General features: G+C 34.0%; 1 protein-coding gene across 4 annotated transcripts in view; it reads right to left on the reverse strand.

Annotated features, from left to right (window-relative positions):
- Positions 1-247: 247 nt before the first annotated feature.
- The window catches only part of UBE2N (ubiquitin conjugating enzyme E2 N), a 70,451-nt gene continuing 55,868 nt past the window's right edge, over positions 248-14,830 (reverse strand). For all 4 annotated transcript variants that reach the window (XM_074271180.1, XM_074271182.1, XM_074271181.1 and 1 more), the window contains 3 exons: positions 2,588-2,834; positions 2,268-2,408; positions 248-1,938 (listed from right to left, as the gene is read on the reverse strand). In XM_074271180.1, coding sequence (XP_074127281.1) covers positions 1,898-1,938; positions 2,268-2,408; positions 2,588-2,834 — 429 coding nt within the window. In that variant the 3' untranslated portion in view covers positions 248-1,897. The remainder of the gene's footprint in view (positions 1,939-2,267; positions 2,409-2,587; positions 2,835-14,830) is intronic.

Consider the following 14,830-nt stretch of genomic DNA (forward strand, 5'->3'; position numbering starts at 1 on the left):
GGTTATGTAAAAACTACAAATCTGAAATACAATCATATGTCAACTTTTCATGCCTGATACATATATGGTACGTACCTGTTTCTCTTGATTCATTATGAGTTCTCCTATCTGCATAGGTTTTCCTAGGTTGTCATCCATTGCACATTCCAATAGTAGGGTTACAGAAACTAATGAATCAAAGTTCTAACATTTGTTAGCATGCAAAGCATTTTGAGGTATACCAGTTACCAGTCATCAAAAGCAAATGTATGTTGAAAATGTAATTTTAATAGATAATTCTTCATCTTACATAGGAGCACAATAAAATACACCACATTCTGAAGAAACTCCAGATGATATGAGATAAGAGTGGGGAAAATTCAGATGGGCTACATAACCATCACCTTGAACTGCAAGAGACAAAAGATTCCACCTGCAAATTAACATGAACATAACTCAGACTGACTGGCCATATGATTGGCTTAAAAATAAAAAGAAATCAAATATGCAGAGTGAGAAAAGTGAAGAAAGAAAAAGACAGGACAAGTGAAAAAAAAATTATGGGAATCAAATCAAAGGAACAAAAAAAAAAGGGGGGGCTCCTTTAAGGGATATCTAGAGGGATAATCAGGAAATGATTATGCAGGAACTTTAAAGATTGATTATATTATACTAAAAATTGGGGACTTTCAAATGAAGACACCTTTCTAATAATTCAATTTAGCTGGTCAATACTTTGTTCATCTGGTTTGTACATAAGATTGTAATAAATGGCTTAGCAAATATTGAATAATTAGCAAATCTATCATTGTTGTCCTATAAAATACAAAAGGTCATGTATTAAATTCAGACAAACTGGGCAGAAACAAAATTATAATGCCAAACATGATGTGGCACAAAAGAAAAGTTACACATTTGCCAATCACAACTGCTGCTTGCTATCAGTCTTTCCCTGGACATCTAGCATTCTAGGTCTAGATGCCAATCATAATCTAACTGATCAGACAGTAATAATTTTGAACAAAATTTACATGTCAGTTACTAGAGATTTCTGTATTCTCAGGGGTCAATTTATAAGTATTCATTTAGCAGCATTTTATCATGTATCTGCATCAATGAAAAGAAATTGGCAAAGTCCATGTCTTAATTTTTAATGTCAGATGGCGAAGACCCAAAACAAAATATTCTAGACTAATTTTAATCTTCAAATACGATTGTCACATTAGGGAAACGAAATAAACACAGCAAAATAAACTGTACAAAGGCAAAGTAGAATAACAAAAAATATTTTACTAAAACATAAGATTTACAGAAGTTTCCAGACAAGCCATACAAAATGGTCACAAGCTTTTCTTGAAGGGAGATTTCTACACTTGACAGCAGAATCACGATATTAGTGAGGGCTGTGATGTTTAATGTTCCCATTTTTGTTGAAACAACCAAGCTTGTCCATCTACTGTGTCTAAGGAGTTAGACTTGGCTAGAGGGCATATTCTAAAGTACAACTGGTTAGCTGCTTTAACCAATGCAATTAGCATCACCATAAAAAGGGAAAAGGAGCCCACAAAACTGGAAGAAAAAAAGACACACCCCTGCAGCTAACCGACAACTACTTTCATTCACAGTGCTGATACTTAAACCATGATGGGAGAAATGAATAAAAGCAGAGCTGGGCCACTGCTTTTAAACAATTTCACAACAATCCAGATGATACTTCTAGCCTCTGCTCATGCGTTACAACAGTGAATCAGGACAAGACAGAGATTTGCTAATGTGCATTTAATCACCAAAGGACTGAAGATGGTCTGGGTTTTTATTCTGTAATGTTTCTAAGACTGTGTCCATTAAATGCAAACAAAAAAGGAAGAGGTCTTCGCAGAACAGGAGAAGTGATGCACACTTGATGTTGAGATTGAATTTAAATATTATTCATGGCATATAGCCTAGTCCATGCTCTGGCTGTAAAGAAAAAACAAATATGCAATCATTGATCCCTTAGTTCAAAATATATTTTACATCAAGCATTAAATAGGAGAGGTAATATTTTATAGATATATCAATATTTTTGTAGACTAAATAGTCCAAAGATATTGCAAAGTCTTTGTCCTTAAAAATTTTAATGAAATTCTACAACCACAATGGATACAAAATGCTCAATTCCATTCTACTGAATGTACTACATAAATGGTGGGCACTTGGGTACTTGTTGAAATGCTCTAGATTTAGAAGCGAAATGCATTTGAAAAGTAAATAAATGTCTTCAATACAACATTCCACAGCTGTATTACCTGTTTCTATGGCTTGGGCTTCATTGGTCTTCCACTGCTCTGCTACATCATTTGCTAATGGATCGTCTGGATTGGGAGCACTTAACAAAGCTTGGATGGAGAGCAGCACTGTACGGATCTGCAACGCTGGAGACCATTTATCTAAGGAGACAGTAGTTCAGACTATTATAAAAATAAGAGGTACCCAAAGTATTCATGTATTTTCCTCCATAGATCAAGACATAAGTCAAATCAAGCTAAGACTGGTAAAGAGAATTCTTAATATGCCATACTTAAGAAGAGAAAAGAAATGTCAATACTAGGATAAGGATGTCACTTACCTTTCAAAATATCTAAACATATTCTTCCCAACTTGTCTACATTAGGGTGATAAATTTTGGTCATGAAACGTACTTTAGGAGCTGCCATTGGATATTCTTCTGGAAGAAATAGTTCAAGTTTAAAAGTCCCTCCCTCAAAGGGGGAATCCTGTGGGCCTGCAATGACCACATGAAAATAACGTGCGTTGCTTTCATCTGGTTCTGCTTTTATCCCAGGAACTGGTTCTGCCAGCAAACGCTGGGTTTCCTAAGAAAGAAAAAAGATACAAAAAAAGTTTAATATATATTAGACACACACACACACACACACACACACACACACACACACACACACACACACACATCAAAAAAAAATTTTTTTTTTTTTTTAAAGAATATCATGTGGGAAGAGCTAGATGGCACAGTAGATAGAACACCAGCCCTGAAATCAGGCAGACCCAAGTTCAAATCCAACATCAGATACTTAACACTAGCTATATGACCCTGGTCAAATCACTTAATCCCAACTGCTTCATCCAAAACAAAACAAAAAAACCCTACACATCCACATACACTCAAAAATAAACAACAAAATATCTTGTGAAGGAAATTAGAAGTGCTATTATCTAATCTATAATTAACCCAATATTTCACTGAGACTCTGGTTGATACTACAGAGGCATCTTACTTGTTGCGAAAAAAATTACCCCAGCTAAACTTCACACACATAAGTAAAATTAACACAGCTAATTACAAATAGCTCAAAATCAATAGGAAAAATAAGTACCCAAGACCATCCTAGAGAAACACAGGAGAGCAAGGGGTAAAGGAGTTTAGGTACACTAAAACCAATACCCTTACACAGAGCAAGTTCCCCCCCTCAAGATCTCCTTTTTAAATTTATTTATTATTTTCCCCCAGTTATACATAAAACAATTTTTACATTTCTTTTTTTTTAAGATTTTTGAGTTCTAGGTTTTCTCCCTTATCCCCATTCACAATTAAGAAACCACATGTGAAATTATGCAAAACATTTTCATAAAAGTTAAGCTGTGAAAATACATCTCCCACCAATATGAAAATAAAAACCCTTAAGAAAAATTAAATTAAAATAGGCAGAGACACAGAGAGTAAGGAGAGAATTTTTCATCACAAGTCCTTCTGTCATTGTCAATCATTGTGGCATCCAATTTATAGCTGGTCGGCCCAGAACATTGCTATTATTTTGTACACAGTATATTTCATTTTGTTCATGAAGAACTTTCCAAGTTGTTTTTTGTTGTTGTTCCCTGAGAGCCATCCTGTTCACCGCTTTCCAGAGAATAATATACCATCAGAGAAACTTACTTTGAATTTTTTTACAATATTATTGCTAATTATATTTCCTTCTCTCCCCCAATTATTCTCTCCTCAAAAGTGTTTTACCACTCCCTCCCTGAATACGACCTCTTTTATTACCCTCCCCCCTTTCCCATATATATCCCATTCCCCTCAATGAGATTTTTTGAGCAAGTTAATTTTTTTGTTGTGAAATGGTCCAACCATTTAGAATTTGGAATAATGACCAAAGATCTATAAAACTGCATCTTGCCCCAGCAATACAGACAGCTAAGTCTGTGTCCCAAAAAGATGATACAAAAATATTTATAACATCTCTTTATGTAGTAGCAAATTGGAAACTAAGGGGATGCCTTATCAATTTGGGGATGACTGAATAAGTCATAGTATGATTGCAATAGACTATTACTGTGCTATAAGAAAAAAATGATGGGGGAGAGGAAATGGAGAGAGGGGACAGCATCAGAAAAACCTGGCAAGACCTATATGAACAGATGCAAAGTGAAGTATACAGGAGAACATTTATACACATTAATAGCAACACTATAATGAAAGACTTAACTACTCTGAACAATACAATAATCCACAAGAATTCCAAAGAATCATCAATGAAAAATGCCACTCACCTCCAGAGAGTGAACTGAAGAACAATATTATCATTTTTTCTCTTCTTTTAAATAATACAGCTAATATGGAAATGTTTTGCACATTTCATGTGTATGATAAGTATCATGTTGCTTGCTTTCTCAGTGGGCAGGGAAGGGATTGGAGGCAAGGAAAGAATCTAAAACTCAAAAAATTTGAAGAGAGTTTAAGTAATCATGTCCCAAACCCTACTACCAGAAATACTCCTTTGCATAATAAAGTAAAATGCTAACTGACACAGTAAGATATGATAAATGTCACATTCTATAACTATAGTTGCTCACCCTTCAATAACTCCCTACTATCCTAATGAATTAGGATTCAACTCTGTCCAAGCTCCGGCTTAATGTAAACTAGCCTCTAACCAGAACTTTATGCTTTTAGTTCAACTTGCTCTACCACTAGTCTACTCCCTACCCATAGCTTAACCTCTAAAGATCCCTTCAAATTCCTCCTCCCCTTCTACCCTGAAGTTTCTTCTTACCTCTTCCATATCCTCATCCTGTATGTGTCACATTGTTGTCATCCCCCCTTCCCCATATACACACAGAGTCTGGTTTGAGGGCAAGAACAAGATCAAATTTTAATCTTGTCTCCCCCCACCCCCACCCCAAGTATCTAGGACAATGCTCAGTGCTAGGTCCACAATAAATGTGTAATAAATGCTTTTGCATTCACTTAGTGCTTTGCACAGAGAGGTACTCAGTAGATGTTTGTTGACTTACTTGAAGGAGTATCCCCTAAGCTAGTCAACCTAAGCTAGTCAATCATACCTTGCCTACTGACAGGCAAGCATTCTGTCATTTAACTATTTTAGCTATTGTACAATTCTAGAAAGTGTTGACACATTCAGTATCCAAACATGATAATGCAGATATTGGTTAAATATTTACTGTTACTACTTCCCAGAAGGAACCCACATTTAAAAGGGAGAGAGGGAAGGAAGAACACATACAACGTGAATAAGGGAATCAGACTCTTGTCACTAGACTTTTCTTCCTTCCTTTCACTGCTGTTGTTTTCAGTAGTTTTTCATTCTTGTCCAAATTTTCATGACCCTGTTTGGGGCTTTCTCTGCAGAGATCCTGGAGGGGGTTTGCCATTTCCTCCAGCTCTCTCTGACAGGAGGAAAATGAGGTAAACAGGGTTAAGTAACTTGCCCTATCTGTGTAAACCTCCACAGATACGAAGTGTCCGAGGCCAGATTTAAACTGGGGAAGAGTTTTCCTAACTCTAGGTCTAGCACTCTAACCACCGTACACCTTATTTGTTGCCTTTCACAACTGGACAACTATATTTTCCTTAAAAAAAAAAGAAAACAAGTATTGGGTTTACAAGTTTCTTCTTTCTGTCACCATGCAGATAAGGTTAAACATGAAGCTGTTCAGTTCAACATCTTTTGGGGGAAGGAATCATTAACTAGTAAAGCATTCAGATTCTAACATCATACTGAAAGCAACACAGGAAACTTAAAAAGAGGAAGGATATTGGCTAACAAGTCGACAATAGTCGCATCTATCTCAGGACTTAAAATTCACTGATAATATTTGTTATCTTCACAAAAATCCCTTTAATTCAGGAGCTGAAGAAAACCAGAATTGGATAAATTTGGGGAGGGGAAAAGTAGACCCTGTGTAGAATCACTTAATGTCTTCAAGGGTTACCAGAAGGAATAAGCAAGTAAAGGATTTGAATTTGGATATATTTCTTGATGGAAAGAAAGGAAAGACAATATCTGAGGGAAGAAAAGTGAAGGGGAACATAATGACTATTTCTCATAATCAGATGTGTGAGAATATATAAACATGGAAGAGGGAAATTGAAGAAAGGCAAATACATGGACCTCATGGATTATCTATGATACAAAGAATTGAAAACACTGCACTTAGCAAGTGCCAGTTACATACAAAACAAGTAACTGCTGACTGATTTAGTGAAAAAAACTATCAAAAGCCAATAGAAAAACAGGCATAATCAAAAAGATCTCAAAAGAGTCTAAGAGGAGAGTAGACTCAAAACATCTCCATTGTGAAGTATGGATCAAAAGTGGGGGGGTGGGGGAGTGAGGGGGAGAGAGAGAATAAGGGTAAATAAGCTAGGTAAATGGGGTTTGGGCAAAAGGAAAAAGAGAGATGAGGCAGGAGCAGTTGCTTCCACTTTCCCTATAATCTTTCTCCCTTTAAAGGAGATGGGAGCAGCAAAAGAGAGTAAGGACTTTACTATGTGCTAAATTCTGAGGCTACAAAGAGACAAAAAAACCCACTCCTGCCACCACAGGCTAATAGCAAAAAAAAACCACTACAACCCTAACAAGACATATAAATAGCATAAAACATTAAGATATTATTATTAGCAGATGAGGAGGACCAGGACAAATGAGTAAATATAGAGAAATACAAGCATTATCAAGAACATGAAGGAAAGGATGGCTTGAGAAAACAAAAGAAACGCGGTTAAAATAAGATTCATAAGCTAAAATAAGAAATTTTAGCCATTCAAACAAGCTCGAAATGAATTCAAAAAAGCATGGTAGCAGTCATAATATTAGAAAAGGTGAACGTGTTGTAAAAAAAATTTTTTTTTATTTTAAATTTTAAAAGCTGATAAAGTGAGAAGGCACAATATATTAAAGCCAAAATCATAAGCAATGGAATATCAGTGCTTAATATGATGGCTCTCTGGTGATTGCTGATTGACAATAAAAGGAATATAATTTTCTCAAATACAGCTTTACAAAACACTGACCATATATACTTAAACCATAAAACCTTCCAACAAATGCACAAAACCAGAAAATATTAAACACATCCTTTATTGACCACAATTCAAAAATAAAGCCTAAATGAAAACTAAATAATTTAATCCCAAAGAATCAGTGTATTGAAAAATTTAAAAAAAAAAATTCAAAAGAAAACGACAATTAGAAAACATACCAAAAATTGTGGGATGCAATTGAAGTAGTTCTTAGGGAAAAACATATTTCTAACCACTTTCATCAAGGAAAATAGGAGCAGATCAATTAACTAGATCCAGAACAAAAATTAACTAGATCCAGAACAAAAAACACACACACACACAAAATAAACACACACAAAAATAAAAAGTAGGTTTTGAAAGAGAACCATATAAATAAAAATACCTCCACTGAAATGGGATTTGCTTTGGGGGAAAAAAATCATTTGCTAATCTAATTAAGAAAAGTAGAGAAAACCAGCATGTAAGGCATGAAATAAAAGATTCGCAATAAATAAGGAATAAAGGAAATTCTTAGGAATTATTTGTTTACTATTTATACTCTCTTGAAAACATCAGAAAATGGAAACCTCAAAAGTTGTTTGCTGCTAATATAAGTATTGTGTAAAAAAAGTATATTTTGGCTTTGTTAAAAACCTTCAATGTTAACTTTTGTACAGTGAACATTTCTTAACTGATTTATTAAAAATAATTTTTTTAACTAATTGCATGCTTCCAAAAGCAAATAAACAGTATAAATGAAAGAATCCTCCAAGGGAAAAATAGAACAAAGTGAACTCTATAAAACATTCAAAGAACACTTAATTTTATCACTACATAGAACTGCTACAATTGGGGCAAGACTGCTAAGTGGTTCAGTGGATAAGAGTTTGTGAGTTGATGTCTGGATTCAAGAAGACTTTTTCCTGACTTCAAATCTGGCCTCAGACACTTCCTAGGCTGAACTATGTGACACTGCAAGTCACTTAATCCTTTTTGTCTCAGTTTCCTCATTTGTAAAATGAGCTGGAAAAAGAAAGGCTACGCCAGGATTTTTGCCAAGAAAACTCAAAATAGGGTCACGGAAGGGTTAGACACAACTGAAAAACACCACCCATTCCTCTGCTAATACCCTTTGCTCTCAGATTATCTTCTAACTCTGTATATATCTTTTGTTTACTTACTAGACATTTGTATGTTGCTTCCCTAATTGGAATTGATGACCTCCTTGAGTGCAGAAATTTTTTTTCTTGCCTTTTATACCATCAGTATTTAATATAACTTTAAAAAGAATTATTTTTATTTCGTTAAATATTTCCTAATTACATTCTCTCCCTTTCTCGACACTACTTGAGAAGGCAAGTAGTTTTATATTGATTATATATGTGAAAGTTATGCAAAACATATTTCCATATTGGCCCCATTGCAAAACTAAAATACAAACAAAATGTAACAATAAAAACAAGAGTTAAAAAAAAAAAAAAAAAGACTGCTTCAATCTGCACTCAATCCATCAGTTCTCTCTCTGGAAGTGCATAGCATTTTTCCATTAAGAGTACTTTGGAATTGTCTTGGGTCATCGTCTACCAAAATATCTAAGTCTCTCACAGTGGATCGTCTTTACATGGAAAGTTCTCAAATAAATAATTGCTGATTGTTGAGGAAATCTCAAAGGAAATCTCTCCTTTTTATACAGGAAGAAGAAATGATTACAAGTAATTTGCCCACAGTCCCAAAGAAAAGTGTCAGGTTCAAACTCAACTCTGATTTTATTCTAGTCCAACCAAAGCTCTTTCCATTATAACACTGTCTTCTACTTGAGTAGATAACCAAGAAACATTTATTAAATATCTACTTTACCAGTCATTACCTCCCATGAAGCTGGAGGGGGAGAGGGAGAAGAAAGAACAACATCTATACAAAGAAGGAAATGCAAAGTGAATTCAAGGTAATGAGAAAATGAGGGGTAGGCAGTCACTATTAGCAACTAAGGAAAAATCAGGAAAGGCCTTATATAGACGGTGGCACAAACAGAAATTGAAAGAAAACTAAGACTTATAAGAAACAAAACTAGGATGGAAAGGCACAGTGACAGAAAATAGCATGTTGAATATGAAGGACAATATGAAAACCAATTTAGTTGAAATGTAGATGGAAAGGGAAGAAAGGAGAAGACTTAGAACCCAGCAATATAAAGTGACAAGTAATAATGACACAGAAACAAAATATGTTGATAAATCAGACCATGTATTCAAAAAACATAGCAATATGAAGTATACAATCATATACACTTTGTAGGCCTGTGGGGGCTATTATATTATGTAGCTTAATAAAATAACTTGTTCACAATGACTGGTCGCCAAAAAAAAAGACCAAATCATATTTAAGATTCTATTTAAGATGGCTATAAAGTACGTAACATTTCAGCGATTTCCCACTAAAAAGGCTAAAATTTTAACTTTCAATGCTCAAAAAGGGATAAAATCTCATTTGTTTGGAAAACAATGTATTGTTTCAGAAAAAGAACCTTTATTGGCTAGAAATGAGTCTATTATTCCCACTGTACCTCTTTGGAAGGCAAATTTGTTTTTCTGATTTTGGTTTAACTATGAAGTCATCTTAGAATCCCAAAATTATTAATTTTAAATACTTATTACAAAACAATAGTATTCTTGTCTATTTAAATAGCAGGTCCAATGATCCTAAGCTTCTGGATTAAGTAGATAACTTAAATACAAGAACCAGGTACAAACAAAAAGGTGAGAATAGCAAGAGATAGTAAAATAGGAGAAGTCCCTCAAAAGATACTACAGGAGTGGATAAAAAGCACAACAGGTATATAAATTGTAAGGACTCCTAACTTTGGAACTTAATAGACCCAAGTACAACTTTAAAAATCTATTATATGTGTTAGTATTGAGAAAAATTTAGAACAGAAAAGAACTAAACTTTTATTAGAAAGAATTTTAGGAAATGGGTGACTGGCACCATAAACAACTGGTAGATGATTAAACCTCTACAGATACATACTCATCAGTAACTATTAAGTCTATAAGAATGCCATTTGAAAGTCAACTTAAAACTTTTTTAAAACAAATTTTAGAACACAAAATTCAGAATTTAAATAATGCTTTTTAATAGTAAAAATCTTAAGAGCTTTATTAAATATACACCCACATATCTTACTGTAGCTCAATGTTATATCTGCAAAAATATATACATTTCCAATCTGTTTATTAATCTGTTCTTATGTCTATGTATACTGGTAGGTCATGGATTAAATTGGCTGAGGGAGAGGGGAGCAGTAAATCTAAGGAGGGTAACTTTTTTCACTAAGGACTAATTTCACTTTAGTAATTTCATGCTACCCTCTAGTGGACATAATACAAAATCAGAAAATGGTGTGATTTAATGGTGGAACAATTAGATATTATGAATAAACATCAAGGAATAGTAATATTTTGAATTTCAGATGTGTACTGATTTTTTTTTCTTTTTGGCTGAGGCAACTGAGGTTAAGAAACTTGCTCAAGGTCACACAGCTAGGAAGTGTTAACCGGTTGAGACTACATTTGAATTCAGGTCCTCCAGACTTCTGGGCTTGCCTATTAGATTTTTTTTTTTAAATCATCTTTCTCTTTGGTGAAACAGTACTAGTGTATTACCACAAGTGGAATAGGCTAAGTTATTATATAGTCTAAGCATTCCATTTTAGAAAAAAAAAAAAAAAAACTGAAGCTCAAAAATTAAATGTGTGTCCAAGGTCACAAAGTGAATAAAGCTAAAGAAAAAATCTGGGTTATCAATCAGTCTAGTATTCTTCCATTGTACCATGCAGTCTTCCTGTGAAATTTCCTGTGAAATGTGAAATATATCCATTTTTTAGATGTTCCCTCAACATATTCATGCCTGGTCATCCTGTACAACACTCATTCGGACATATCCCCATAAGGACAGTGATATCTGCACTCTCTTGACAGTCCAAAGATGCCTATGGAAAACATAGGACTATCCACCAGCTGTCCACTCTTGCAATGTGACAATCCACTTGCTTTCTAATTTCCTTATTTTTTAAAAGTTGCAACCTGTTCCCACCTACCCCTTTTTCATATTAGCATTTTTAATTTTTTGTAGTCTGAAAGTCCTCTATGACTCACAAGCCAATCTAGCCCATGCTCCTCTTCCTCTTCCTGTTTAACCATGGTTCCCATTTGTTCATCTATTTATATCATTATCTAAATAGACTCTACCAGGCAGGACTGCTCTACCAGGCAGGACTGCAATGTTCCAGGGCTTGAGGCAACCACTCCAATGTTTTTCACAAACAAGAGTTTCTGAAGGGTTCTCACAATCTTAGAGAATCTCTGGACTTTACATAACTTTCCTTCCATCATATATATGAAAAAATATAAGTTGCTCAATCTTTCAAAGATTCAAGTTATTTTAAAGAATACATGGAAAATACTTTGTTGGAAGAAAACATTTAGTAACATCTTGTGTAACCAAGCAAATATATTAAAAAAAAAAAAAAAAGCCAGTAAGCAATAACCACAGTGGGAGCTTTTATTTTCTCTATCTCTCTATCACTTTCATGTGTGGTGATATATAATCAACTGTAGAAAATTGCATTCAAAAGGCCTTCCTTTCCCCAACTAATGGGTGAAATGAAATGATGGTTCTCATGACAATTTTAGATGGAAAATCCAGCATATTCATGTCAATAGTTGTTGTTGGCTTTCTCTTAATTTCAATATTAGATCCACCTTCAATCCCTCAATGCCTTTAAAATTGGGTTTCCTCTTGCACAAATGTCTTCCATGTATGATCCAGCTGCATTTCCTAGTTTTGGTCTCTTGAATGCTATTTTTACCTCTTCTATAAGCCCATCAAAGACTGAGAAAGTTTAACCGTCTACAAGAATACAAGAGATCCACAAGATAGTAGAAAAATTTGGTTACAAAAATCTATATAGATCTTTTCCATTCTTCTCTTTGCCAGTCAACATCAATTTTCATCTTTAAGTTCCCTTAAGATTGCTTTTGATTGGATCTCATTAAGCTCTCTTTAAAATGCCTGTTCTGTTTTACAGCGCAGTATTGCTCATAATCATTCATCATATTTCTGCAAAGATTTTACAATTTTTTATTATAAACATGTGAAGTCCTTGGTTGGCATATTCCCCCATGTGGCAATCAATCAAGTATTTATTTGCTATCTAAAATGATAGGTTAAATTATTATTTCTTTATTGATTTTATTTTCAATGTCTAAGAATTACCTGAAAAGCCAGGATTTAATTACTTTAAATGGATTGGTGTATAGTTTTTCTCATTTTCATTATTCTTTCTTTGTACTATAATTTTGATCTGTGCTTAAACAACAACAGTGGCTATACACACATTATGAGTTATTTCCTCTTAAAATATAATCAATTTAATCAGGGAGAATGGTGTGTTCATCAGTGCTTCCCAACTCCAGCATCTAACAATCCCATTTTGAAAGACAGAGTACACAATCTATCAGCATGGGATAGTGCAATCTACCAGTCTTAGAACTCTCTCAATTCAATATTTCCAGATCCATATTTTCTAATGTTATTTGTCCTTAGCTATTCCCATATTTTCATTAACGTCACTGAATATTAATTTGCTGACTTTAGAATATCTAACAATATGTTTCTCATGAAGTTTCTCTTCATCCTCTGCAATAAGATTGGCACACAGGCCACAATTATTTTCATGGTGGCTTTTTTTGCAAATACTTAGAAGCATTGCCACACAAACTGAACACATTTTCTTTTTGAAGATTTTTTTTAACAGCTTTTTACTTTTCCAAATATATGTAAAAATAGTTTTCTTTTTTTTTCCCCCTCTATTTTTGTTAGGCAACTAGGATTAAAAGACTTGTCTAAGGTCACATAGCTCATATGAGTTAAATGTCTGAAACGGAATTTGAACTCCTGACTCCAGAGAGAGAGCTCTATGCACTATGCCAACTAGCTGCTCCACAGTTTTCAACATTCATCTCTGCAAAACTTTATGTTCCAAATTTTTCTCTTTCCCTTTCCCACACCCCCTCCTATAGACAGCAAATACTCCAATACATGTTAAATATGCAATTCTTCTAATTCCATATCCATTATTCTACACAAGAGAAATCAAATCAAAAGGTTTAACAAAAAAAAAAAAAAAAAAACAAAAAAAAAACAACAACAACAAAAAAAAAAAAAAAAAACACACAAGCAACAAACAACAAAAAGTGAAAATACTATGCTTGTATCCACATTCAGTCTCCATTGCTAACTCTCTTTGGATTCAGATGTCACTTTACATCAAAAAACTACTGGAATTGCCCTGAATCACCACAATGTTGAAAAGAACCAAATCCATTGTTGCTGTGTACAATGTTCTCTTAATTCTACTAATTCCTATTAAAAACACTAAAGAATATAGGAATAAGTGGACTTTTCCTTAAAATAATCAGTAGCATCTATTTAAAACCATTAGCAAGCATCCATGTAATGGGGATAAACTAGTATCATTCCCAATAAGATCAGGGGTAAAACAAGTTTGCCCACTATTACCGCTACTATTCAATTCTGTATTAGAAATGCTAGCCTTGGCAATAAGAGAAGAAAAAGAGATTAAAGGAATTAAGAGTCGGTAATGAGGAAACCAAATTATCACTCTTTGCAGATGGTACAATGGTAACTTAAAGAGAACCCCAGAGAATCAACTAAAAAGCTATTAGAAATAATCCACAACTTTAGCAAAGTTGCAGGATACAAAATAAATCCACATAAATCATCAGCATCACTAACGAAATCCAACAGCAAAAGATACAAAAAGAAATTCCATTTAAATAACTGTTGATAATATAAAATATTTGGGAACTAATCTGTCAAGGGAAAGTAAGGAACTATATAAGCAAAACTAAAAACATTTTCCACACAAATAAAGTCAGATTTAAGCAATTGGAAAAATATCAAATGCTCGTGAATAGGTCGAGCCAATATAATAAAGATGACAATACTCCCTAAACTAATCTATTTATTTGGTGCTATACCAATCAATCTCCCAAGAAACTATCTTACTGAACTAGAAACAATAACCACAAAATTCATCTGGAAGAACAAAAGGTCAAGAATTTCAAAGGAATTAATGAAGAGAAAAGCAAATGAAGGTGGTCTAGCTGTACCAGATCTAAAACTATATCATAAAACAGCAATCATCAAAACCATTTGGTACTGGCTAAAAAATAGAGAAGTTGATCACTGGAATAGGTTAGGTTCACAGGCAAAATAGTCAATAACCATAGCAATCTAGTATTTGACAAACTCAAAGGTCCCAGCTTTTGGGATAAGAATCTGACAAAAACTGATGGGAAAATTGGAAATAGTATGGTAGAAAGTAGGCATAGCCCTACACTTAACACCATACACCAAGATAAGGTCGAAATGGGTTCATGATCTGGACATAAAGAATGACACTATAAACAAATTAGAAGAACATAGAATAGTTTACCTCTCAGATTTGTGAAGGAGGAAGGA

This window comes from Sminthopsis crassicaudata, chromosome 5, assembly GCF_048593235.1.
Source record: "Sminthopsis crassicaudata isolate SCR6 chromosome 5, ASM4859323v1, whole genome shotgun sequence".
In the NCBI taxonomy this organism is placed as follows: domain Eukaryota; kingdom Metazoa; phylum Chordata; class Mammalia; order Dasyuromorphia; family Dasyuridae; genus Sminthopsis; species Sminthopsis crassicaudata.